The sequence below is a fragment of the Pseudorasbora parva genome, chromosome 21 (assembly GCF_024679245.1).
Source record: "Pseudorasbora parva isolate DD20220531a chromosome 21, ASM2467924v1, whole genome shotgun sequence".
Classification (NCBI taxonomy): Eukaryota; Metazoa; Chordata; class Actinopteri; order Cypriniformes; family Gobionidae; genus Pseudorasbora; species Pseudorasbora parva.
This window is the reverse complement of record NC_090192.1, coordinates 28895827-28922855: the sequence shown is the minus strand read 5'-3', so window position 1 is coordinate 28922855 and position 27029 is coordinate 28895827. Positions and strand designations below refer to the sequence as shown.

The 27029-nt window shown below is 37.0% G+C and overlaps 1 protein-coding gene across 3 annotated transcripts; it reads right to left on the bottom strand.

Moving 5' to 3' along the window:
• Positions 1-1497: 1497 nt before the first annotated feature.
• On the bottom strand, positions 1498-15885 carry aldh18a1 (aldehyde dehydrogenase 18 family, member A1). Of its 3 annotated transcripts, none has more exons than XM_067429856.1 (18): positions 15750-15885; positions 15147-15256; positions 12846-13066; positions 12593-12742; positions 12039-12143; positions 11799-11957; positions 11321-11411; positions 10486-10610; positions 6909-7053; positions 6740-6813; positions 6487-6586; positions 6157-6377; positions 5427-5564; positions 4660-4855; positions 4410-4531; positions 3730-3916; positions 3368-3463; positions 1498-3264 (listed from the first exon to the last, which is right to left on the bottom strand). In XM_067429856.1, exons 2-18 carry the CDS (start codon positions 15235-15237, stop codon positions 3068-3070), a joined length of 2418 nt encoding a protein of 805 aa, XP_067285957.1. In that variant the 5' UTR covers positions 15238-15256; positions 15750-15885; the 3' UTR covers positions 1498-3067. The 3 variants fall into 3 exon arrangements, with proteins under 3 accessions (XP_067285957.1, XP_067285958.1, XP_067285959.1); XM_067429857.1 differs by having other exon boundaries at positions 11805-11957; XM_067429858.1 differs by having other exon boundaries at positions 12846-12997.
• Between the last annotated feature and the right edge of the window lie 11144 nt (positions 15886-27029).

Here is a 27029-nt window from a genome sequence, read left to right as displayed (position 1 = left end):
GATCCGGCAGATACCCTGTAGTATATGCCGTCCATTTATGAAATTACACGTTAACATGTCAGTTTTACATGTTTTGGCCCTATTGGTCTTCCATATAAATGCATTGCCATGATTGTGCAGGACGTCATCTTGTGCCCAAGAGACAAAAGAAAATTATTAAGGAAACAGGACTTGTTCTTTGAACTGAGTTATTAAGGAACAAAAAAAGAGGGTATCTGAGGATGGGAGAGCAGAAGACTTTTATAAGATCACATGATGTCTAGCAGACGCTTTGGGCCCTTGAAAGAGGCCCCATATTAGCAGCACATCATAGGGCAACGCAGACTCAAAAAGGAAAAGTCAAAGTGGCCTGGTCTTAGCCCCAAGCATGCAGCTCTCTCAGAACACAAAACCAAGTCCATATCTCAGCTCATGCATTTTTCATAAGGTATGGATACCAAGCCCTTTCAGAGATAAATATCAATTATTGATTTTTTTAATTAGAAGCCCATAATTGGCAAAGATACAAATGAATAAATAACTTTGACGATTAATTATACATTTGAAAAAATTAGGCTCTGCAGGGAGCACGTTTGAGTCTCTAAAGATCAAGGAAACACAAAAAAAAATGAGTTTTCGCCTCAAGTAATGTTCAATTAAAGCTGTACTGACTGTGAAGGTCCGGTGGCTTGCCATAAGACTGCTTCTTTTAAATTTCACTTCCATATGTCCCAAACTCTCAAGTCAGACCTTGACATGGGACATTTCGTGTGCAGGTTGATATAATACCAAATCAAGAATTATTTAGCAGTCATAATTTCAACATCGTAAAACTGCAGACAAAATATTAGGGTTGATTAGTAGCTCATGCTACTTTACAAAAAGTGATCCTATCATTTAAAATTCAGCGTAACAACCTTTGTATTGCGTGTTAGTTATAATTATGCTTTCTTACAGCTGCACCTGTATTTTTATCTCCTGTTTTGGCAGTAACACTCTCCTCATTTGAGCATTTTTTAACCTCTTTCATCCAAAACAGTCATTGATCACAGATCTTACACAGTAAAGTTGGAACACAATAACACATAAATGAGACTCTGTTTCTCTTCATCTCTGGATCTTTTTAGTTCCCGATGAAGGCTCATTGAGCGTAAACCGCATATTTTGGAGAATAAAAAGAATTCATAAGTCAAAAGGCACTGGCACTTTCATGGCAAGCCTCAGTCTTCTCGAAGTCTCTTCTTTCCTAATAGCAACATAATTAATCCTCTGTAGTATTGTTTTCACTCTTCCATGTCCCACTTAGTGCTTGGCAAGTCTCTCTCCCCCTACAGAACAGCCCATTGATGTTTCCCATACTGAACTGCACTTAAGATTATTAATCAAGTTCAAAATGGCCCCGATACTTCTATGCTTCCTCCCTAAATCCTTTTCCAAACATCTTTCAGGTACAAATTAAACTTTCAGGTACTAATCAGAAGCATAGAATGTATCCAGATGGTACAGCATTTTTAGATTAAGTACCAAAAAGAAATTTATTATACATACAAAAATTGTGAACATCTTCAGAATACTCTTTTCACCATAAGCATCACTATTCTGTGGAGCGTTACAGCACTTTTAAATACACATAACACTGCCTTCTGTGGAAGTTCAGGACAAAGGCTGTCTTCCCCAGGTGAATTTTACAACAGTAACAGGGACATGTCTACAGTTCTGCACATTATTCATTAAAAATCAATGAGCATAAACAAATGGAAAATGAAAGAAGTAATGAATAGGAAAATTATGTTTTTTCTTTGTTTTCTTGAAGTTGTGTACACAATATGTTCAAAATAAGACCAATGATTTTTTTATGCCCTTCATGAAATTTAATTTTGAAATTGCTACTAGTTTTCAGATATTAAATATTAAATAGATAACATTGGCAATCCGGGAGTGTCTTTTCATTACCTCAGTACTGGGGTGTCATTATTTTTGCCATGATACATTTCGCTACTCAAAGAAAATTAATACAGCGCCTAAAAATGACAACATAAGACGTTGGACCAAGGCGTTAAAGGTTTAGTTCACCCAAAAATTAAATGAATGTCATTAACAATTCACCCTCATATTGTTCCACACCCGTAAGACCTCTGTTCATCTTCGGAACGCAGTTTAAGTTTTGTTTATATTTAGTCCGAGAGCTTTTTGTCCCTCCATTGAAAATGTATGTACGGTATTGTTAACCCCTAACAGTTTTGATGTTAGGGGTCAACAGTATACTGTCCATTTCCAGGAAGGTAATAAACACATCATCAAAGTAGTCCATGTGACATCAGTTGGTTAGTTAGAACTTTTTTAAGCATCGAAAAAACATTTTGGTCCAAAAATAACAACAGCTACGACTTTATTCAGCATTGTCTTCTCTTCCGCATCTGTTTTCAATCCGCGTTCACGACTGCGCATATTTTGACATATTTATTTGAACCCGAATACACGGGCGCACCAGATAACACATCAGCAGCGTCACCGCGGATGACAACAGACCTGGAAGAGAAGACAATGCTGAATAAAGTCATAGTTTTTGTTATTTTTGGACCAAAATGTACAAAACCTTTTAACCAACCCAATGATGTCACATGGACAACTTTGATGATGTTTTTATTACCTTTCTGGACATGGACAGTATAGCATACATACATTTTCAATGGAGGGACAGAAAACTCTCAGACTAAATATAAAATATCTTAAACTGTGTTCTGAAGATGAACAGAGGTGTGGAACAACATGAGGGTGAGTCATTAATGACAGAATGTTCATTTTTGGGTGAACTAACCCTTTAAGCAAAAACCCTTACCCATAAGTGTGGCATGACCTTTCAACTGGTTCATTCTGAGAACAGGATACACTTGGATAAAAGTTTAAATGAAGATCTTTGAGACAGTGCAATTTATGGGATAAACAATGGAAAATTAACCTCTAAACCCTCTTAAATGTATGGGTTTAGTGAACAGCTCTCTATCCATGTATGGTTTTCCAAGTATTTGCACTTACTCCACCTGAGTCTTTAAATGAGTTTTAAGTGAGTGAGTTTAACTTTAAGACTCTAGCTAGTGGTTCTGCGTCCAGGAAGAAGCTGCGCCACTGGAATATTCTCGTGCAGATACGTCATGCTGCCCTGCTCAGAGAAGTCTGCAGCTGTGTGGCCATCGCCCCGTAAGACCCACTTGGTAGTGAGAAGCCCTTCCAACCCCACAGGCCCACGGGCATGAATACGGGCTGTGCTGATGCCAACCTCTGCACCTACAAAGCACCACAGGGTCATTAAAGGATTAAAAAGGAAATTATTTTAAAAATTAAGTGTTTGAGGAGGAAAAAAAAAAAGAAATAAAAAAAAGAGGCCTACCAAGACCAAAACGATATCCATCAGCAAACCGTGAACTGGCATTCCAAAAGACACAGGCACTATCCAATTGCTGAAGAAACTGCTCTGCTGTGCCCTCTACACAGAGCATAGGAAAGATAAAGATAAATAATTCATTAAATACATTTTTAAAATGAGATGTCAATGCATGTGGAAGCAGCAACAATTTTCCACTAGATGGCACTAAAGCACTGCTTTTTTTGTTCACAACACATTTTTTTTATACTTTATTAACTTTAACATCAACAAGATTTGTAACTTTAATATTAACTCACTAAAGTGTCTAGATTTATGATACATGATTATACACAACTATAGGGAAGGTATACTATTTTCAGCCTTACCATTTTCTGTGACAATAACATCAGTGTGGGAACTGCCGTATTTATGAATGTGATCAACAGCTTCCTGCATACTGTCCACCACCTCAATACAGCACTCCAGATCCCCGTATTCGGTACGCAGAGATTTCACCTCTGATGGACTGAAGGTCAGATAGGATGCAAACTTGGGGCCAGCATGGATCTTCACCTACATGGGTCAAAGAATCAATCACTTTAAGAAAATGTAGTTAAAAACAGACTATAATTTTGTAATATTTATACTATATTAATATATATATATATATATATATATATATATATATATATATATATATATATATATATATATATATATATATATATATATATATACACACATACATAAAATAGAATACATAAGAAAAAAAAATTGAATCATAATAGTGAGATGTACACTACCATTCAATTTTTTTAATGTGTTTCTCACATTTCATTTGCACACTCTGAGACACAAGTCATTTAGGATAAAAGAGCCACAGTAGCTTCCGCAATGGCTGCAACTTCTATTTCTATTACAGATATTTTGTGCCAATTTCCAAGGAAGTGACATTTTTTCTCTTGAAAACAGTGCTTCGCAAATGTTGTGTGTGATATTCCAATTTTGCGCACAAGTTCAATGAGTAACTTTGGATGGTAACGTAGCTATTGACAGTCGGCCTTACATGTTCTGTCCTCAGCATGTCGATGATCTGATCAAACACTGGGGTTCTTAGAAGATCTCGATGTACCAACAGGGTTTCCATGGCATTACAGGCTGCAGGATAGTCACATTTGGAGTCTCGGACTAGAAAGATAAAACATAACCAGTGTGATTTATACCGTTACAAAAAAGTTATTATTTATAAATTTTCCCCACATAGTTGTACTTTATATACATAATCCACTCTAGTAAATCTTAATTGGCAGTCTTACTGATCTTGATGGCTTTGTCAACACTGGCCTCATGGTCCACATAAACATGGCAGATCCCCTCACTATGGCCAAGAACAGGGATGCCCTTCGCTGCACGCTGAATATCTCTGACTAGCTGAGAGGAGCCACGGGGAATGATCAGATCAATCATCTTCTCCAAACGGCACAGGTCCTCCACCTCTTCACGTGTGCTCACCTGCCACAATATATCATTCTTGAATGACTAATATACATTTATATGAATCAATACGCATCGATACATTAACATATATTTTTTTTAATATATACTAATATGCATTAAGTATGCATTAACTTGTTCAAAAGTGACAGTAAAGATAATAATGTTACAAATATTTCCATTTCAAATAAACTGATGTTCTTTGAACCCGCTATTTATCAAAGAATCCTGAAAACTATGTATCGTGCTTTCCACAAAAATATAAAGCAGCACTACACATATTAATAAGAAAATTGACACTGAAGCCTGGAGTAATGCTGCAGAAAGATCAGCTTTGCCATCATAGGAATCAATTACATTTTAAAATATATTAAAATAAAAAACTGTATTTTTAATTGTAATACTATTTCGTATTCAGATTTTTTTTAAACTTTTTTTTAAATTATTGAATTAATGCAGCATTGTTGAGTTTGGGGAGAGACTTCTGTTCAAAAAACATTTAAAAAAAACATACTAATCCCCAAGCTTTTGAACAGTAGTATTTGCGTGTGTAAAGTGACAATCTACTGTGCAAAATTGTTTAATTTACCAACTGTATGGCGTCTTTGACTCCATGTATGGACAGGGCCTCCTGGGCGAGCTCATGCAGGATGCGATTTGTGTTGGCTGCCTCTTTGCCGCCTTTCAACAAAAGAGCATTTCCACTTGCAATGGCTAAAGCAGAAACCTGTTTAGATAAACAAAATTGAGAAATTTTGCAAATGTTTATAAAAAAGTGTCTAACAGAACACACACTAATTTGTCAATGAAGCAACCGGGAGCCTTGGTCAATCTAGTGACGAATGAAGGATTGTCTACTGTCGGGTTTGAACCCACAACTTTTCTGTTTACAGCACTGGGGCCTATTGCACAAAACTAGGATAAGGGATTTAATCAGGATATATTGGGGATCCTGGCTCAATTTATCCACTAATATACAGTTATCTTTCGTTATTGTTATAGTTCTTGGTGTGAGTGTGCCTTCAGGGTACGTTTACACGACAGCGGTGTACTAAATATTACAAACAGAAGACAAGATCATCAAGATATACCGGCTTAATCCCTTATCCAAGTTTTGTGCAATAGGCCCCAGATCTTTAAGTTTTATATATATATATATATATATATATATATATATATATATATATATATATATATATATATATATATATATATATATATATATATATATATATATATATATATATATAAAAAAAATCACATTGCACATGGTCTAGAGAGAAGCATATATATATAGGCATGCATTTTGTGCACCTGACCTGAGGCAGGCAGTCTGGCCGAGACTCAAAAATGACCAGCAGTACTCCTATGGGGACAGTGATCTGCTCCAGCTCCAGGTTGTTTGCCACACGTGTCCTTCGCAAAACCCTGCCAACGCTGTCCTGAGAGGACACTGCGATCTGGCGCAAACCGATGGACAAACTGTTCAGCTTTGATGACGACAAACTGAGTCGCTTCAGCAAGGCTGGAGAAAGACGACCTGCAACATCACAGATTAAAACTGACTGAACCTCTGTGATATGCAACTACAATGAAAAAAAAAAAACACATTGCACATGGTCTAGAGAGAAGCAATCAGTTCCTGTTACCTATGCTGGCAGCATGCTCCATGTCCTTTTTGTTGGCAGATAAGATCTCATCTTTCCTCTCAGTGAGAAGATCAGCAAATGCACAGATGATGTCACTTCTCTGTGGACAAACAGAATGATGTAATAGGTGCTGTCAACAGATGTTAAAATGAAAATAACCCATTTTAATAAAATTGTTCAATAGTTTCTGGAACAATAGGCACACATGATTCCAGTCATCCATTTAAAATAGTGGTTTTAAAGTTTAGCTGACCTGTTCTGGTTCAAGGGAAGCAAGTGTCCTGCCAGCAGAGCGAGCCATCTCTGTCTGCTGCTCAACTGTGGGGCCTGTGGATGAAGAAAAGTTGCATCTGAGCACTTTTAACAGATAAAGATAACCATGCCACACAAAAACGGATTCAGGAGAATGTGTGATAACTTACCAGCTGGCTTGACCTCTGAGAAGAAGGTTCCCACTTTCTTGCCCTCAACAATGTCAGTGATCACATGACCGGTGACTTTGGGGTGTGTACCATTTGCAATGACAACAGAAGTCCCACCTTGGAGAGCCCAGAGAGCAGCTTTCACCTAAAGTTTGGTGAACACATAGTCTGTCAATTTCAAGAATTCATCCTAACAAAATCACTTTTAAAACACTAATTCTAAACTAACCGAAAGTAACACGCACATGGCCGCTTGGCCATTAATAATGGAGCGGAGCAAAGCGAGTGGTTTCAATGAATTCCTATTAAAGTTAAGCTTCCATATGCATGAACTGAAAACAGGCCAGTGCGCGCACACCGTGAATGACAGTTTGTCCGTAAAAGCATGCTCTGTAAGGCTGTGCATAAAAAACAAATTGGTTTGATTCTACTTTGATTGTAGAATCAAAACCAATTTGGCTGTAGGTTGCTTGAATGGTGGGTTCATTAGTCCATTATTCTTAATGAAAAACACAGCAACACACAATGGCACACTCCCTAAAAAAGGCGCCTTTACATTTAGCTTTGAAACCAAATCTTTCGCGATCATCTTGTATGTTAGCTCCTCACTCTCATGATGAATGAAATCTGACTCCTGCTGCATTTGTGCGGCAACACTCGTTCGGATCATGCTTTATTTGTATTGTCTGTTCTCTAACTGAACTAAACTACTGTATTACTATAAAATACACATAAAAAATTAATCTCTAAATTTATATGGCAACATAAAAGACCCAGAATTAAACTTAAAACACTTAATTTAGCTGAAAATTAGGGAGGCTTGGCTTTACCAAATATAAAATTGTATTATTGGGCAGCTCAACTAGCAGCAATTGTGACTTGGAGCAGTGGAGATGAGGAAGCAAAGTGGACTCAAATAGAGCAAGGGGAACTGTCTGCCCTTCCCTTTATGGATCCAAAACATGTCAATAAAATGCAGATTGAAAATGAGTGGATAAAACATACAATAAAAGGTATGGACAGAAGTAAAGAAAATGCTTAAAGATGTTGGAACAATTTCTTGAGCTATGCCCATAGTGGGTAATGTAGATTTTCCACCTTCAATGTGTGACCATGGTTTTAGGAGAAGGGCAATTAAAGGCCTACTTATTTTTAATCAGCTCTTTGAAGAAACACACTTAAAGTCTTTCACACAACTTCAGGAACAGTTTGATCTTCCCTCAAGTGCTTTTTATACATACTTGCAAATTAGGCACTATATTACAAACCATAAGGAAAAAGAAAGAATTTGCAAAATCCAAAATGGCATCGAACAATATTTTATCACGATTAGGGCTGGGCGATATGACGAAATATATCGTCTGGACGATAGAAAATGTCTATCGTTTTATATAAGGCTCTATCGCTTACGCCACGATAAGGCGTTTATGGCAGAATTTTACGTCAAGATGCACCTCACGCCACGGCATGCCCATGCAATACATAAACGCGCTCCCTCTGTCTCTCTCTCGCTCTCTCACTCACACACACACACGCGCTGCAGCCTCCCTTCCACTCACGTCACTTTTTTAAAATCCCCCACAGCGCGAAACACGAGTCCCGCAAACGCGCCGCAGAGGAGCTTGTTTGTAATCAGAGGACAAATGGCTCCTTAGTTTCGAAATGGTTTGGGTACAAGGTGATCGCGTTGAAAATAAAGGCGTTTGTCCAGCGTTAGAAGCTCATTTGAATGAATCATTGCCGCGGCTCATTTAAGAAAATGACAGCTCCGAAGAGACGCCGCTTTAGTTTGAGGTAACGTTACTGCTAACAATAATAAAGAAAGACGATCAACACCTTATGTGTTACCACTGAAATGAACATGTAATATATTTCCAAATGTAAGCCCATCTTAAACGAAATGCACGCTTCATACTGTCGTCTGCTCTGGCTCTAACCTCGAGTGTTTACTTTTTGCAAACCTTGTGAGCGCGCAAACCCAAACGCTGTGACCTCGTGCCAAATGTTTTTATTGGTTTATTAAGTACAAACAGGCGAGTTATGAAAAATTGAGTGCGAGGGATATGTTCAATCACACAAAAAGATTTTGGAATGAGACGGCCAACTGTAGTAGCGTTTAGTCCACTGTCTATAATAGCCTAATTTAGAGATCACTTTTTTATTTATTTTAACCGACAACTTTGATCGGTTAACGTTGATACGGTCAGCCATCGGTCAAACGGTCATCGGTTAACATCCCTAGGCAGGTGTTAACTTTACTAACAGTCTTGCTTTTAAAAAAGGTTCTAAATAAAATAAAAATGTAGTCCATACTACCTTTATTTGTTTTGTATATCATTTCAAACTGCATTTCCACATTGCAATTTTGTATAGACTATTCATAAACTGAATTAATAGAAAGGTTGCTATATCGTTATGTATATCGTTATCGGGATATCAAATGAGCTATATCGGGATATGAAATTTTGGCCATATCGCCCAGCCCTAATCACGATTACAGAAAAACGTCTTCCTGTTGGTAAACATGTTTCTCATCTCTATAAAAGGTTGCTAACAGATATGACCAGAAACACTTACAATATTAAAGGAAGGTGGGAAATAGAAGCGAATACAGTAATAGAGGACGAGTTATGGGATAAACTTTGTTATGGGTGCCATAAGGGAATTAGCAGTCAACAGTGGAAGGAATTCGACTGGAAAATTAAAATCTGTTACTTTCACACCCCTATGGTTATTTCAAAATTTGTAAAAGATCCCTCTGCAGTTTTATGCTGGAAGCAATGTGGTAAAACAGGCGACCATACACGTATATTTTGGGAGTGTCCAGCAATCCTTGAGTTTTGGAAAAACATCAAAGAAGAGTTGGAGAAAATTGTAAAGGGAGAAGTTCCCTCAAATGTACGATTTTTCTTATTGAGTGTTATACCAGTCGATGTTTTCAATGCTGACCAAAAATATATTTTACGTGTATTACTACTAATTGCAAAAAAAAAAAAACATTACTGCTAATTGGAAGTCTGTAAAAGTACCAACTGTAATTGAATGGAAACAGAGACTAAAACAGATTTATATGATGGAAAAAATGAATGCATCACTACAATTGAAAACTGACCTTTTTAATCAAAGATGGCACATGGTTAAAAAATATTTAAAGGTATAAATTAAAATAAGTTAATAAAATAAGTAAAATATATATATATATATTTTTTATATCACTATATGGCTGTACATTACTGTATCTTGTTTGTTGAGATGTGAACATTCATTTTAGGTGCAGCAATATATTTACACAGAATATTCTTATTTAGTATTATTGTTATTTTCCTCTGTAATACTCTTGTTATTTTATTACTTGTCTCAGACATTGTTCTGTTTGTTTTATATTGTTTTGTTTGGAAAAAATATATAAATAAAAAGTTAATATAAAAATATATAAATAAAAATAAATAAAAAAATAAACATAAACGAGGGTGAGGGTGAGGGCAGTGCCACGCAAGTGATGTAACCGATGTTGAGTTTGAACACCGGTAACACAGGCAACACTGACTATCGTAGCAAGCCTATTCTGTAATAATACCTTAGCTTCCATTCCTCCAATGCCGACCCTGGACTTCGTGCCGTAGGTTATGGAATGCTGGTCCCCAGGGTAAAATGTGTCCAGGAGCTTGGCATCATCTGACCCTGGAGGGCTGTCATAAAGGCCTAGAGAAGAGGCAAAAAGAGTAAAATGGTGTAAAATTATTTCACCCGAAGATTTAAAGCCTGCTATTATTTAGATAATCTGGAAAGGTTCAGACTGCATCAATTGCAACTGCATGAAAAATCTTAGGCGTTTAAGTGTTCATTTTTGGCTTAATTTCATAGATCAAAATATCTTAATTTTTATATATTATAGGAAATATAAAAGTAATGATTGTTATTAGATTGTGAACTAATTTATTTGAAATAGAAATATTTTGTAACTGTCTTTAAGATCAATTTTGATTAATCTAATGCATTTAATTGCTGAATAAAGATACTAATTCCTTTAAAAAAATTATGATGTAAAAATGTATAGGCATGCATTTTTTGCCTCTGACCTTAGGCAGGCAGTCTGGCCGTGACTCATGAATGGCCACGACTACACACACAATAAATTATTGATATGGCAAAATCCCTAAAAAACTAACATCACTTGTTTTAAAGGCTACAAAAAATATATATATACAGTATAAAATGGTTTTACATTTCAAGACTGTTATTACCCATTTTAAGTGAGCTTTTTAATGAAGGCAAAGGTCAGCTTAATGTAAAAAAAAACAATAAACAAGTAACTATCAAATAGATCCAGCTGAATGAAGAATACAGGATTAATCTAATATCGGCCAATAACAAGTATGGTACTGATCAAAACATTCAATATGAAATCTCACCCTCTACATCCGAAAGAGCGATGAGAAGATCAGCCCTCATCTCCACGGCAAGCCGCGCTGCAAGACTGTCGTTATCCTTGATGCTGATAACCTGCTCAATGAATAAGAGAAATACAGAGTGTGAAAAGAAAATTAGAGAAAGAGCCACTTTGTTTTAAAACCCATAAATACATCACCACATTAAACCACATTTGAAGCCACAGCCAGTGCATGATAGAGCAAGTATAGATGTGCCCAGAAAGTAAGCGACAGTACTGTGAATGAAGTTATGAGAGTTCCTTTCCCGTTTCTATAGAAAAACCCTCAGGCTGCAACAGTGCAGAAGACAAAGATCAAGCCGCTGCATAGCTCTGACTCCCAGCATGCATCTGTAAAGCCCCCGCCCAGCATGCAGTTCCAAAAGGAAGAGGATGGGTGGCAAGGCTGCTGAGCAGACTCTCTCTCTCCCTATTCCTTTTACTCTGTAGTCTGTACCCACATTTACCCCCTGTAGGTCACTGTTGGGTTCTGGGGGAGGCACTACAGCGTCGTTGGTGTTGATAATGGGAACGATGTTCATACGCAGGAGCTCGTGTAGGGTGCTGTTCAAGTTCCGTCTTTTCTGGTCGTCGTGAAAGTCCAGATTTGTCACCAGTATCTAAAACAACAACAACAAAAAAGAATTAAAATGTGAACAAGAGTGTATTTTCATCATTCATATGCAAGTGTGTGTATGTACCTGGGCCGTACAGGTGCTGTACTGAGTGAACATTGCTTCATACAGAGCCATAAGCCCACTTTGTCCTGCAGCGGCACACGCTCTCGCCTCTAAAACTGGCAGTGCCTGACATAGGAAAAGTCTTAAAGTTAACTTCTTAAAGTTAAATGGATAGTTCACCCAGCTCAAACATGCTCGCTTGACATATGAGAACCAATGAGATGTTCTATTTATGTGCTATGATCAATGTTTAAATGTGAATAAATCCCTGAACTAAATCTGTTCATCATACAAAATTACTGTATCTTCAGGAGCCTCGAATTAATCCACTCAATACATATGGATCTCTTTTATGATCTCTTTATGAATGTTTTAAAGAGAAAGTTTTGGGTAAATGGGCTTACAATTTGATTTTTCAAATAAAAATATCTTCATTTGTGTTTAGAAGATGAATGAAAGCCTACTCATTTGGAATCATGTGAGGGTGAATAACTATCCATTTAATGTAACATTGTATTTTTGTTTAAAGCATTTTAATTTTTCACCAAAAACAACAAATGTGTATGTCCTCTCACCATATCTTTGAGCTGATTCTGGCCTGAATGCAGGGCTTGTCTGACACTCTGTGAGAGAAGAATTTCGTGCCTCAGCCTTTGTTTTCCAAATGCTACAGCGCCACTGGTCACGATCATCATCTCTCTACCCTGATTCTGAAGCACGGCCACCTTAAACAATCAAGATTCAGAGTCATATTGTGTCAACAATGAAATATAGCATCACACGTTAGTAAAATGTGTTACATTACATATTTATTTGCACAGCTTTTACCTGTTCTACTATTGAAGCGAGTCGACCCAAAGCGAGGCCGCACTCGTCTCCCCGGGTTACGACGGCACTCCCCAACTTCACTACGATTCTTTTGGCTTGGCGCAGCTCACTGCGGTGGGCAAATGACTTACCGTGGGCCCGTGCCAGTGGCACTGTAAAAAAAGGCACATTACTCCACTGACGCACAGCATGGAGTATAGGAAATGGGAAGGAAGAGGGATCTGCATGGGAGAGAGAGCCAGGAAAGCACCCAATGAGGAGACATGCCATGCAGGAAAGCCGTGAGTGCATAGATGGATTGTGTTAGTGTTTATTGTATCACAGATGAATGTCAGAATAATGGGGAGGTGGTAAGAGACAATCAAAGAAAACAGGAAGTATGAAGTGCATGTCCATAACGTAACAAATGGCAATGGATACTAAGAATACCATTGGCTCTGTGACAAATTGCTTCTGTTCTGTTCTGATTCCATCTGATAAATGCATAAACGCAAACAAATGAACACTATGCTGGTCCCCTAAATAACTGATGTAAATACTGTATAAAGTGCCTTGTTTTGTAATACAAAATTAATCAATGCATGTTTTCATAATCTATATTATGATCGGTTTCTTTTTATCTGAAGGATCTTTAGAAAATCTTCAATTTGTCATTACACTAAGGAAAATAAAATATTTTTTGTGAGCTGTATGTAGACATTATAACTCTCATCATCAAGTTCCTGAATTAATACTTCGTAGAGCAAACTTTTGCTTTAATTACCTATTAAACTTTTCAGGTATGTCTTTACTAGCTTTGCACTGGGAATATTTGCCCATTCTTCCTTGCAGAATTGCTTAAAGTCCCTGTAAATGCAATTCTATAAAAAAAATTCTAAACAAATTATCAATGTTAGAAATGTATTGCTAAAACACATTGCAAAGACTGTGAACTGTGAAGTACTAAATTGTGGAGTCAGACCGTTAAACAGTTTTTCACCATTGCTGTGCTCCGGATTTTCTAGGCGGGACTAAAATGGTGACGAACTGCTGGTCGCACTGGATGACGCACTGGAGGCTCTATAACTAGAGTATTTAAGGTACTCGCTTAGTCGAGTACCTTAAACGATTAGTTAGTAACTACTAATCAGGATAAAAACCCTACTAAACCCTCTGCTAGACAGCTGAAGATGGGACAGGTCATTCACCTTCCAACACAACTGTGATCCTACCTAAACATACCGTCAAAGGAACAACAAAATGACTTAGGATAGGAAGGTGAATGTCCTTGAGTGACAGTGACTTAAATCTGATAGAAAATCTGTGAATGGACTTGAAGGGCACACAGGCAAAGCACTGCTACTTGGGAGCAGAGATATCACGGCTCTCATCCGCACGTCCTCTGGCTGTTGAGTGATATCTCTGTGCCCAAGTAGCGGTGCTTCCCCATAATATAGTCCCAAGGCAGATACTGACTGCATCACTATTTGTACTCCTTGTGAATACGCAGGCCACAAGAAGTAATTTGGTGCACTTTTACTCTGGACATGTTTGGATTCCATTTATTATATGATATTATTATATTACATAGGATTCCATTTATTATGCTAAGCTAAGCTAGCGGCGACCCTGCCAAACTAAAACAATGCATGCACTGAGACAAAAATGCATTTGCCCACAATAAGCCCTATTTGAATAAGCTATTTCTAAAAACGGTGGCGTGTTCCTTTACATTTCATATTACAGGTTAAGTTTTAAAAAATGTGCTTTAATAACTTCATAATCTACACTTTATATTGTAATTCACACAAAGCATAATAGCTGACATCAAGATACATTAACAGCAACTAATCTCAGTACAGTCACAAAAGATATCTTAAATCAAAGTCAAAGCAATCAAATGAACTGAAGTGAACAGAAATCGGGCACAAGCCATTCACAAAGCTGTGAGGTTGCAAAAAACAGCATCCACCAAAGCCATACCACATTCTTTATGAAAGAAAATAACATAGTAAAAGGTGCCACATCAGCAAAGCCAGACAACACAACCAAACGCTTACAGGACAGAACTCAAAGCATGGCACTGGCCCAGTGAATGAGACAGACATGCTGTAAATTAGGAGCAAGGGTCATGAATGAAAACTGCTTGCACTCCATATTTTAATTATTGACAGATTTTATTAAGTAAGAAACAAGGATACAATGATATACTGAACAGTAAAGCCAGTCAGTTTTGCTAAACTTTTCTTTATTTTACACTGCATATTTTTCTTTCTTTAAAGAGGTACAGGATAGAAGGTACATACGTAATACATTACTTACTTTTGCCTTGTGAAGCAGCTCTTTTGAAGGTTTGCAGAGCATTTGGTCTTGCTAAAAGCCGAGAACAGGACAACATCCTCTGGAGATACATGGTGACCTGATCTGTACAACTAAAATAAAACACAGAAATGTATATTTCAGATAACTGATTTACTTAGGTCCTGGGCAAGTTCTTCACATAAATGAATTATTTAAGGCATTATTTGATCATTATTTCTACCTAGTACATTTAATTCAAATTCAAAGACACGTGCATCAAAAAAGTAAGTGCTGTAAAGTAAAGTAGTTACCAGGGTTTGATGTTTTTATTATATCAATACGACACTTTATTCGTTTTGAGTACATTTAAGATCCAAGTGCATGGTATCTAATATTCAACAATATTTAAAAAAAACAAGGTTCATGAAACCTTTACATTAATAATCAATATAATTAATTAACACAATCAATACAAACATTAAAGGACAACGTCATATTTATTCAGCAAACTTTCTTTGAAGACACGTTGGCTGATGCAAGAAGGAAGAATAAATGGCCCAGCATACCATTTATAATGCAAAGTGAACGTGTAATGGCTTAATGTGTAAACATTGTCTTACGTACCTTAATCTCCAAAATAAATATTATTTAGTTAGTTCAAGTTCACTGCCACTGCTGCTCTTCAGTGCCACATCAACTCTCGGCAGCTGCTCTCATGGATTCAGCCATGTTGACGTTCATTCATCCACGTAGATACGCAACGAGCGTACGTACCAAGCTATGGCTTTACGCTTTACGTTGAGAACGTTACGATTCACAAACAAATTTACGGTCGCTGGGATACGCCGCTTACCTTACATAAACAATATTCGTAAAACTTTACTGTTTATTTTGAATAATATTTAAAATAATAATTATAATGATAAACTTCTAAAATGCCAATAAAGGTACATGCTGCACAATATATACTTTTGTCGGTATCGCAACCACAATGACAAAAGTAGGCTAATACATGGGTTTGAATCGTCTCCAGCACTAGAGGGCGGCGTGTAAACATCAGGATACACTCACGGGTCATCTGCATTCCAAGGGTCGGACATGGACAATAGACCATTATAATGCTGACACTTTGCATAGTTTTCTTAGGTCTTTAGTGGGTTGGTGACCCACTTCTTCCTCCAGCACGTCTACTAGCTATGACAGCGAAACTCGAGTGAATTTTTAAAGGGATAGGCTATATTCACCCAAAAATGTATTTCACCGTTATCTCGCTTACCCACCCTCATGTCGTTCCAAACCTATATGAGTTTCTTTCTTCTGTTGAACACAAAAGAAGAACCCAAAAGAAGAAATGAAGAAGGCCTGTATCTGGAAACTAGGCATTTCTGGAACGTTTGAATAGCTAATAAAGCAGACTTTCATGTTCTGGTTAATGCAATAAACTTTTCAACATTCTTTTTTTTCCCGAAACAAAATTTAAAAATGTGCAGCCTACCTAAAATGTAAAATTTATTGAATAATATCTTTGTTTTTATTGTTTGAAACAATAAAACCTTTAGGCTAGCCTATTTGAAACATTAGAGAAAGAGAAATGTGAAAATTAGAGAACCATGAAAAAAAAACCGGTATAAATATTAAATACATTTGTGATCTCAGATTGCAGATATACCTGATTTGATTTCCATATTTCATAATTGTGAGTTTAAAACTTAAGATTGAGTCATAAAAATGTGCATAACAGGAATGATGGCCTCGTGTAATCTATTCAGTGTAGCCTATATGACTCTGCAAGCAATTTAAAGGAGCACGTCATCAACAAGGACACTCTAAACAACACAGTCCAGATGTTTGGACAGGTTTTATTTATTTTCCACATTCCACAGCCTTAGCCCTGATCCCGTGACAAATTCTAAGACAAGTACCAGAGTGAAACACCTGGCACAACTCATGTGTCAGTTTAGACAGAAATCATACTTCTGCTATAAAAACCTGGGCCAGTTGCATTAACTCGATCACTGTTAAGACTGTGAATAAGTGTGAATCAAAGGGTAATCCATCTTACATTTCCAATTCAAATTATATAGGCTACCTTTTTATGTAACTTGTGATAAATAAATAAAAAGACCAGTCTTGAAGAAAAAAAAATAGATGACAATTTTAAGACTAGTCTAAGCAGTTTGCAACTGCACACTGACTTAAAAGGCAAGATAGTATCAAGTTTTTTGTCGTTCTTTTTTTTTCCCTTCATTAACACAGCTAAGTGAATCGATAGATGATTTTGTAAAGTGGGGAATAATGGGCCATACATGCTTAGCCTAAAAAATGCAAAAGCACTGAACAGCTCCTTAATGTCTGACTAAACTAGTTTAAAACCTATTTCAGGGAGTACCACTCACAACACACAGAAATAATCTCATTCATAGTGTCATCATCATCACATTATGCACTCTTTTATCTATATAAATCAAATGAGAATGGCATCTGCGTTGAATGTTCTTTAAATAGACTTCATTGTGCTGCAGGAGCAATGGGAACATCTGATTTTTTCTCATGCTAATATAGTTTTATTTCATTTTTTATTAATTTGATACTGCTGTCCTGCAGCATTTGTGATGACCTCAAAATTATTGGATTAATCGAAAATCAATATAACTGACTGGGTGCATACTTTTTGTCCAAGTTGTGTACCACAAATGTCCTTTTTATTGTGTAGCAGAAAACCTTTTTGAAGGGAAAAGAGTTTCTCCATGTGGGAAGCAGATGGTTGACATCATTGCCAAACAGCCATTATATATAGTGAGACTGCTGGATCTGAATCACCATTTGCAAAGTTTACAAAGTTTTCCGTTTACTTTTTGAAGATTGGCTAGTGCGATTATTCTGATGGGGGTTCATTTAAAAATACTTTGTTAGTAACACTTTAATTAATATACAGAGATCAGTGCAGAATTGGTTGATTATTCTTTTGAGCCCATGCTAACAACACATAGTATCTTGAAAATGAGAAACTCCATATTATCATCAGACTCTTTGGGAGCCCATAAGGTGTGGGGTCAGACAATGACTGAAATGTAGTTTATTTTTATTTTTATGGGAAGGTCACGGAAAAGTTTATATTGTGCAATGTCCACCCCAGTAACACTGAATAGTTCAGTCATATACCATATCCTGAGGATGCAAGGAGATTAATAGGCTCTCCCTTTCAAAGGTTTCCTATGAACACATCTGCTATTTTTTCTTCAATCAGATATTTCAATCCAATTACATTTTTTCCAAAAAATAAAAACGAAAACAAACAAGTCACATGGAAACCAGATGAGACACTTGATTATGTTGTTACCATCCAAATACAGGGGATACAAACATACACAAGGAAACAGCTTTCTGGAGGTTTAATTGAAAGAATATGCTGTTTAAGTCTGTTTCTGCATGGGCCCCAGGAAGTCATTCAGACGATGCATTTTCTTTTGAGGAAAGTCGTGTAGAGAATGAACTTTTAAAAGTTATGTATTATGCATTTGGTATATCACAGAGGTCCCTTCTGTGTTCTAAATTTAAAAGGGCAACTAGTTTGCACTTTGAGTGACCACGTTCCAATGCATTTCCAAGGTTAAGGAATTGCCTCAAAGACTTTTATTGTTCAAAATATATTCAGAATATTTCACGCTAACTTTTAACAAAAACCTAAAATTGCATATTAAAGGATTAGTTCATCCAAAAATGAAAATTCTGTCATTAAATACTCACTCATGTCAGTCCAAACCCATCAGACCTTCATTTATCTTTGGAGCACAAATGAAGATATTTTTGATTGAATCTGAGAGCTCTCTGACCACTCTATATGAATAGAATGCAGTTTTAATTACCACAAGGTCCAGAAAGGTAGTAAAGACATAAACTAGTCCATGTGACTTCAGTGGTTCAACCTTAATTCAGTCAGGACCCCTTTGTCAAGTATATTGTGTATTATTGTTGTTGACAATAAAAGTATACAGTTAGTGTTGGCGGTATGGCTCTGTTCTGGGAAAGAACTCCCCACACCTGTCCATGCACCCATGCCTGACAGAGTAGAGAGAGCAGCAAGTCAACTACTTAAGGAGTACATAATGGAACCAGTATACATATGTTATTAAAAATTCACATTATATGAGTGTAGACAATACATGAGAGAAAAGCTTGCCAATCTAGAGACCTGGAAAGATATAAAGCAAATTAAACACATGGTAAAGGTGGAGTTGGGGAGAGCGTTTGCTTGCGAGCAGCAATGCGACAGAGAAATCCTGAGAAAGTGGTGATAAGTGTCCAAAGTGGATTGGTATGTCAGAAACAGCTGGCTATTAGCTGATGCGAGCTTGACTGACGTGGCCTGCCTGAACTGACGCAATGCTTGATTTTTTACAAAGTGACGAGAATACTTTTTGTGCGTGAAAAACAAACAAAAATAACGACTTTATTCAAAGGTGCCCTAGAATGATTTGAAACAATATTTTACATTGTTCTCTGAGGGTATGTGGCTTATTTAAGGTCAAAAATTGTCCAGATACGGTTTTACAGGTCCATTTACAACTCTAGAAATCTTTCTAGGATGTAATGCTCTGACATTAATAGAGAGTTCTGTATTAATATTCTCTGATTGGCTGTTTCACTGCACGGCTCAATGACAGCTAACACATCTTTACCATCCGCCATGCAATGATTTTACAAGCTTCTTAACTTTGAATCACGAATTGAACTGGGTAGCGCATAAATATGTTGTTTACAGTAACATTACAGTTTGACAGTAGAGTACTGATTTAAAACTCGATATATTTAGCCAAACAAAGTAATGTAGAAGCCACTCAAAAAAGTCAGTGTCATGTTTACTACTCACCCGCTGCAAAATAATCAGACTTCAGTTCTCAAAAATGTGTATTTATTTAAAGGTCCCGTTCTTCGCGTGTTTTCGAAGCTTTGATTATGCTTACAGTGTGCAATATAACATGAGTTCATGTTTCGCGTGTAAAAAAAACACAGTATTTTTCACACAATTTACTAATCTGTACAGCGCTGTTTCCTCTGTCCTAAAAACGGCCTGATGATTTCCTTGTTCAATGAAGTCCCTCCTTCAGAAACACGTAACGAGTTCTGATTGGGCCAGCGTTTCCCGTGTTTTGATTGGACAGCAGCTTAGCGCACTTTGCCCGGAAAGGTCCCGCCTCTTACCATAACTGGGAGATGCAAGCTCTGAATGCGCTCTTCTCCACGTGAAAGAGCAACAAGACCACGCCCCCTATTTTGCGTGTACTTGTAGGCGGAGGGATAGTAAACAAACGGTTCTAGTGACGTCATTCAAGCAAGGAAATGCAGGGGTGTAGTCCAAACCCGACGTTCGCTGTAGGCTTTGAAAGGGAACTTCTGTTAAATAAAATATCTCGCTTGGCATTGAACTTTGAGCTTTATAATTTTACAGGTATTATTTATGCTCCAACAGCAACATTACACACTAACTAAAGTTTGAAAGATGGAATCGTGAAGAACGGGACCTTTAACAAATTGACTAAGTCTTGTCAAATGAATATCATTTCAACTTAGATGGTGAAGAAGATGATGTTAGCAGCAGTTCTGCCTGAATTGGCTGACATGCAAATGTTAGGGGTGTATATATTAAGGATCCCAGCGATTGCATCACATGTGGCATTATGTTGAAAATAGCCTGTTTTTCCGTGGTGTTTTTCACAAAGAAGGTTTACATATGAAGGAGGAGGCAATGGTGTTTGAGACTCACTGTATGTGATGTCCATGCACTGAACTCTTCTTATTTAACTATGGCAAGGTTAATTCAATTTTTCATTCTAGGGCACCTTTCAACAAATTCCAGTCTCCTATGCTGTTGACGTTAAACAGTGCAGCCTTTCCAAGTTTTACGGCAGAACATGCGTCATGTGAGCAGCGTCAGCCAATGGTAAGCCGGCATTCGACAGCGCTGCACTGTATTTACTAGGTCAACAGCAAAGGTGACTGATGCAGACGAGAAGAGATTGTTGAATAAAGTCGCTATTTTGGAGGGCTTTTGTGGACAAAACATATTCTCGTTTCATAAAATTAAGGTTGATCCCTTTAGTTACATGGATGATTTTAACGATGTCTTTCCTACCTTTCTGGGCCTTGAAAGTTGAATTGCTGTCTATGGTCGGAGAGCTCTCGCATTTCATCAAAAATATAAATAAATTTGTGTTCCAAAGATAAACGAATGTCTTACGGTTTATGGGAAATGAGTAAGACACAATATAAAAAATAGGGAAATGACTAAATGTTCACTTTGGGTGAACTACCCTTTTAATTAGCAACAGCTCATCTCAGGGAAGCTGAACACTGCTCTTTCGAGAATGCATCTGTGTTTCTAAGTATTCAACAACAACAAAAAAATTCTCTCTTCAGTAAATCACAAGATAATTGTTCTCATGCCAGCATACCTTCTTATGTGTGTGTCAATCAGTTTCACTGGTTGAGGAAGTGAAAATGCTGTACAAATGTCTCTTGTATAGATCCCATTTTCTTGAAGACAACAGGCTCAAATGTTAATGTAATATCAGCAAATCATTTTTCAGGCATATAAAATATATAATTATTTATATTTGTATTGTATAACATTGTATTTATATATTTGTTATATATTATTATTTTATTAAATAAAAACAATACATTGTACATTTTGTACAAAAAATAAATTTCAGTCAGAGAACCAATAGCAAGATATTGTGGAAGAAAACAGTCGCTGCATAAGCTTCCTTCGGATTTTAATATTAGGAATGTGTGATACTTCATTTATTTTTAATAAAGTTCCAGCTCATGTGGGGAAGAACTTTTGTGTGTTCGCTTCTTTTCACTGCGGAATCTCAGGTGCTCGATTTGCAGACACAATGTTGTGCCTTAATGTTGTGCCTTAATGTTGTGCCAATCTGTATTGGATCCGACAGGAATGGTGCAACAAACTTATGTGAGTAAAATGTATTTTTTATTTGTAATAGTAGTCCTGGGTCTGTGTGTTTTCCAGACGGGCTACCAAAACGTACACCCAGAAATAGTATTTTCTTGATCTGGGCGCGCGAGCATGTGTGTGTGTGTGTGTGCGTGTTTGCGCTTATATCCATAGATTGTGCGGGCCATGTAATACAGAAATTATATTCCAATCAATCGTGGGTGGATGAGAAATAAATCATTGTGTCTGTTAGATAAAGACATTTACGAGCCCTATGAGAGAATCATCCCGGTTTCCACTTTCAAATCAATCCCTCGCTCATGTTAAAGGTGTACTATGCAGTATTTTTGCAGTAAAATATCCAAAAACCAATAGGCCGGTGTTATAAATTTTGTTCAGTTGAGTACCTACAATATCCCAAATGTTTGCAACTATTTGTAAGAAAATTGCTATTTTAACTTCGGACTGGGACGTTTTAGCATAGCGTCTGAGGAAGTCGCCTGCCAATTGCATCATATCTGCGCTACCCTCGGTTTCGGGTTTTATTTGGCAGGAACGCTTTACTCTTAGCAGTGTGAACAAGTGAACGCAAGGAGTAACGTCATAACATCATTTTCAACACACTTAAATGTATCTAATATGATAAACAGAGCTGCATTACCTCATAATCATAACCGTAATGTGTCCCGTCTCGTCATAATAAAAGTCCCAGTGTTCGCAAGGCGGGTATTTGTGTAATCGCTCCAGCGGCCATGCTCAGCTCCACAACACTCAGTCCTGCTCTGCTTCACACTACAGTAACATTAATAACCGCATGTATGAACATGATTTCTGCCCGAGTCCTATTTTCCACCGGCTGTGAGGTGAAGACCTTAAGTCCCAAGATGCTGCGCTCAAACTTTGTGTCATCAAACTACGCATTTGTTTTGAATAGGCGCCCTCCAGTGGACGGAAAGTTGCATAGTGCACCTTTAACTAAACTAAAAAGGGAAGCTGAAGCTCATTAACCCCTTACCTGTCGTCCTCCATTTTGGCAAATTGAACATTTAGACATACTCATAGTATAAAGACAGCTGCTCATATGTGTATATTCTGAATATACACATAACCAATATATATTTAGAAAGCCAACACTTGAGAGTTTACAGCTGAATACTCAGAATTACTCAGTTATTAATATAGAGATATATAGGTTGCAACATAAAAATTAAACAATTAAATATTTTAAATATTTTTCTTCATGTATAAAAATATTATGTGAATTACTGCTTACCACAGCTATGCTGACAACACCCAGCTCTACTTAGCACTATCACCTAATGACTACAGCCCCATTGACACCCTGTGCAAATGCATTGATGAAGTTAACAACTGGATGTGCCAAAACTATCTTCAGTTAAACAAAGACAAAACTGAAATCACTTCATTTGGAAACAAAGATTAAATTCTCAAGGTGAATGCATATCTTGAGGTGAAAGGTCTGATAACAAAAAATCAAGTCAGGAATCTTGGTGTGATTTTCGAGTCAGACCTGAGTTTCAGTAGTCATGTCAAAACAATAACTAAATCAGCATACTAACATCTGAAAAATATTGCAAGAATTAGATGCTTTGTTTCCAGGCAAGACTTAGAGAAACTTGTTCATGCTTTCATCACCAGTAGGGTGGACTATTGTAATGGCCTTCTCACCGGCCTTCCCAAAAAGACCATTAGACAGCTGCAGCTCATACAGAACGCTGCTGCCAGGATTGTGAGCAGAACCAGAAAATATGACAATATCACACCAGTCCTCAGGTCTTTACACTGGCTTCCAGTTACATCTAGGATTGATTTTAAAGTACTACTACTTGTTTATAAATCTCTCAATGACCTAGGACTTCAATACATTGCAGATATGCTGATTAAATACAAACCCAACAGATCCCTCAGATCAGCAGGATCAAATCAGTTAGAAATACCAAGAGTTCACTCAAAGCAAGGAGAGTCTGCCTTTAGCTATTATGCCAGGCGCAGTTGGAACCAGCTTCCTGAACAGATCAGATGTGCTCCAACAGTAGCCACATTCAAATCCAGACTCAAAACACATCTGTTCAGCTGTGCATTTATCTATGCATCATTTTTTAAATTCTTTTTATAACTGTTTTAGTTTACCTGTTCTTTTCTTTGGTTATCATCATTTTATTATTTTTAATTCTCTTTACATTGTATTCTTTTTCTTATGAATTTGTTATCCCTATTTTAATTCCTTTCTATGTAAAGCACTTTGAATTGACATTGTGTATGAAATGTGCTATATAAATAAACTTGCCTTGCCTTGCCTTTATAACTACAACTAAATTGAAGGCAGAAGTGTGTCCACGCTTTATTTAAGGCTGTTATGTCAAAAACTATGCATTTTATGACACATTTTCAAAGACCATGTCTGGATTGTGTTTTAGATGTCTTTTATGTTTGTTGGCCTGAAGACACGTTTGCAGTCTTTTGTCTAATGTCTGGCGAGTTGAACAGCTCAATTAATGCTACAATGTGCTCACTCGACAACCATTTCACACTTTTGGATGTCTGAGGCGTAATCCTCATTATTGTTTTGTTATGAATCTTTTGTTTTGTAACAGCCATTATTCAACCCATTATAACATGTATGCCTGCCTAAATGGCCCATTATCAGCACAGTATTCAATTTTGTAAGCTACAATTATCTAGAGTCTTTCTAAAAGAAAAGAAAACAAAACTGAAAGCACATTCTGTGAATTATTGTAACATAAATAGACAAAGCTCTTGTTGCAACAGGTGCATTAGAGCTTCAGTTAGCATCAAGCTACATAACACAATTTAAAACATTAAAATTACACTTTCATTCTTTATCTCACTTTAGACCATGAGTGTTTTTATTAGTCTCCTGTCGGGTTTCCTGTTTAGTTTCCTAATGGGATTTTCATTCAACACTGTCAGAAAAAAGGTACATTGCTGTCACTGGGGTTGTACCCTAAGCTACAGAACCAAAAAGGTACTTAAATATACCTTTGAGTTACTACTATGTTCCTTTAAGGTACTAATATGCACTCTTAAAGTACTGATATGTACCTTTTAAGGTATTAATATGTATCATTTAGGGGTTGTACAAAGTACTATGGGTACCACCCCAGTGACAGAACTGTACCTTTTTTCTGAGAGTGAAATGGTGATGTTAAAATATGTTATAGCCTATTTATCATTTTATATGTAGCTAATTGCTATACCTGTTGGCAGTCATACTGTAAACATCCATTATTGATATAAAATAGCTGAAATCACATGAACAATCACACAAAAAACGTATTCCATAGTTATCGTGTATTTATTAGCTTTTTAGTTCACTCATAGAAATGTAGAATAGACTCGTTCTTTACAGAGCCAGCCCAGAATAAGGAAGTGTCCGAGACAACAGGAGCGTGTCTTGCGTCAGGCTGTTTTGATTATGTCATAAGACTGACGGCTCAGTCAGCAAATGAACGATTCATATCCCATGCATATAAGAAGAGACCCAGAAAGAGGTCTGCGCATGTTTTAACTCTTTAATATTGAATCGTTCCATGAGAAATAAATAGAAATGGTATACTGTATGATGAAATATTTTGCAAACGTGATAATATGTCAATATTTCTCCAAATATGAGCACTTCTGAACGAAGAGCTAAACGTTAAGAGCTAAAAGAGCTGAAAGTTGTTCTCTGCGATCTCTGAACACAAATGAGCCAGTGCAGACGAGAGAGAATGAACGTGCGTTTGGTAATCTATTCAAAATATTGTTCATAACAGATCGATTATAATGCACTCCTTACATAAATTAAGAAATAATGTCACTGCAACCCAGTTTTATCATAAACAGTGTTCAAATATTGAAGCTGGAGTCTTCAATCTTTCTGATGATACTGAGTTTGTCCAGATAAAGTAATATAGTGTGATGTTTAACGAGCAGTGAATGTTGAACAGTCGAAATCTGAGGCCATATATATCTTTGAATCGTATGGGGTTAAATATGCAAATCTTATCCAATCCTAGCCGTGGGCGTTTACTTCCAAGTCTCCAGTGCGGCAAGGCCATCAAAACCCAGCGTTTTGGAGAGAGCCTCAAAACCACTGTAGAAAAGTGCCTATTACTTATTTGTTATGATGTTTTTTGAATGTAAAAACCACACGAACATCATTAGTTGACCTCAGACAACAGTATAATAATAATACAAAAAAAAGCCAGTTCATGACACCTTTAAACCCCCTTAGGGTAAACAGCACAAAAGTAACAATGTATTGCAGATAGCCTTAATGTCAATATTAAAATGTATGACCTAATTCGGGAATTTAGTCTCATTCAGGGGGACAGAATCAGACTAATTTATTTTTAGCAGAATGCAGAATATCAACTGCTCTTTTTCATACAATGAAAGTTTAATTCAAGTGAAATATCCCTACTGTAATACTACACAAGATAAGCCTGAATGAGTCTCATATTTCTCACGTCCTACATTAAAGAGATCATTATTAATATACATAAACACTCCTGTCTCAAGGGCATCACCTGCATGAAAGACCCAGTCACAAAAACAGACAACACAAAAGGATAGAACAAAACATGTCTTTTGTTCTGTGTTGATGTTTTTTTTTCTAGTTTTTTTCTATGATAACGATGGGTTGTGACAGAGCTAGCTGTAACCCAGAGAAACAAATATGTCTTTGTTTCTGGTCAGAGCTCTGACAAAAGTGGTACGAACACGGTTAGAGTGTGAATGTTGATACCGTAAGGTAAACTCTCTCTGTCTGTTTCTCTCTCACACAGACACACTCTTTGTCAGCGTTTCTCTCTCTCTCTCTCTCTCTCTCTCTCTCTCTCTCTCTCTCTCTCTCTCTCTCTCTCTCTCTCTCTCTCTCTCTCTCTCTCTCTCTCTTCAAGCACACAGTTGAGAAGGAAGAG

Bases quoted from the DNA above. Each gene is read 5' to 3' on its own strand.
- aldh18a1 (XM_067429856.1), bottom strand. From the start codon at position 15,237: ATGTATCTCCAGAGGATGTTGTCCTGTTCTCGGCTTTTAGCAAGACCA. The intron at 10,611-11,320 runs GTGAGATTTCAT...CCTCTTCTCTAG, and splicing joins CGCTCTTTCGGATGTAGAGG to GCCTTTATGACAGCCCTCCA. The intron at 6,378-6,486 runs GTAACAGGAACT...GTGATGTTGCAG, and splicing joins GGAGCATGCTGCCAGCATAG to GTCGTCTTTCTCCAGCCTTG.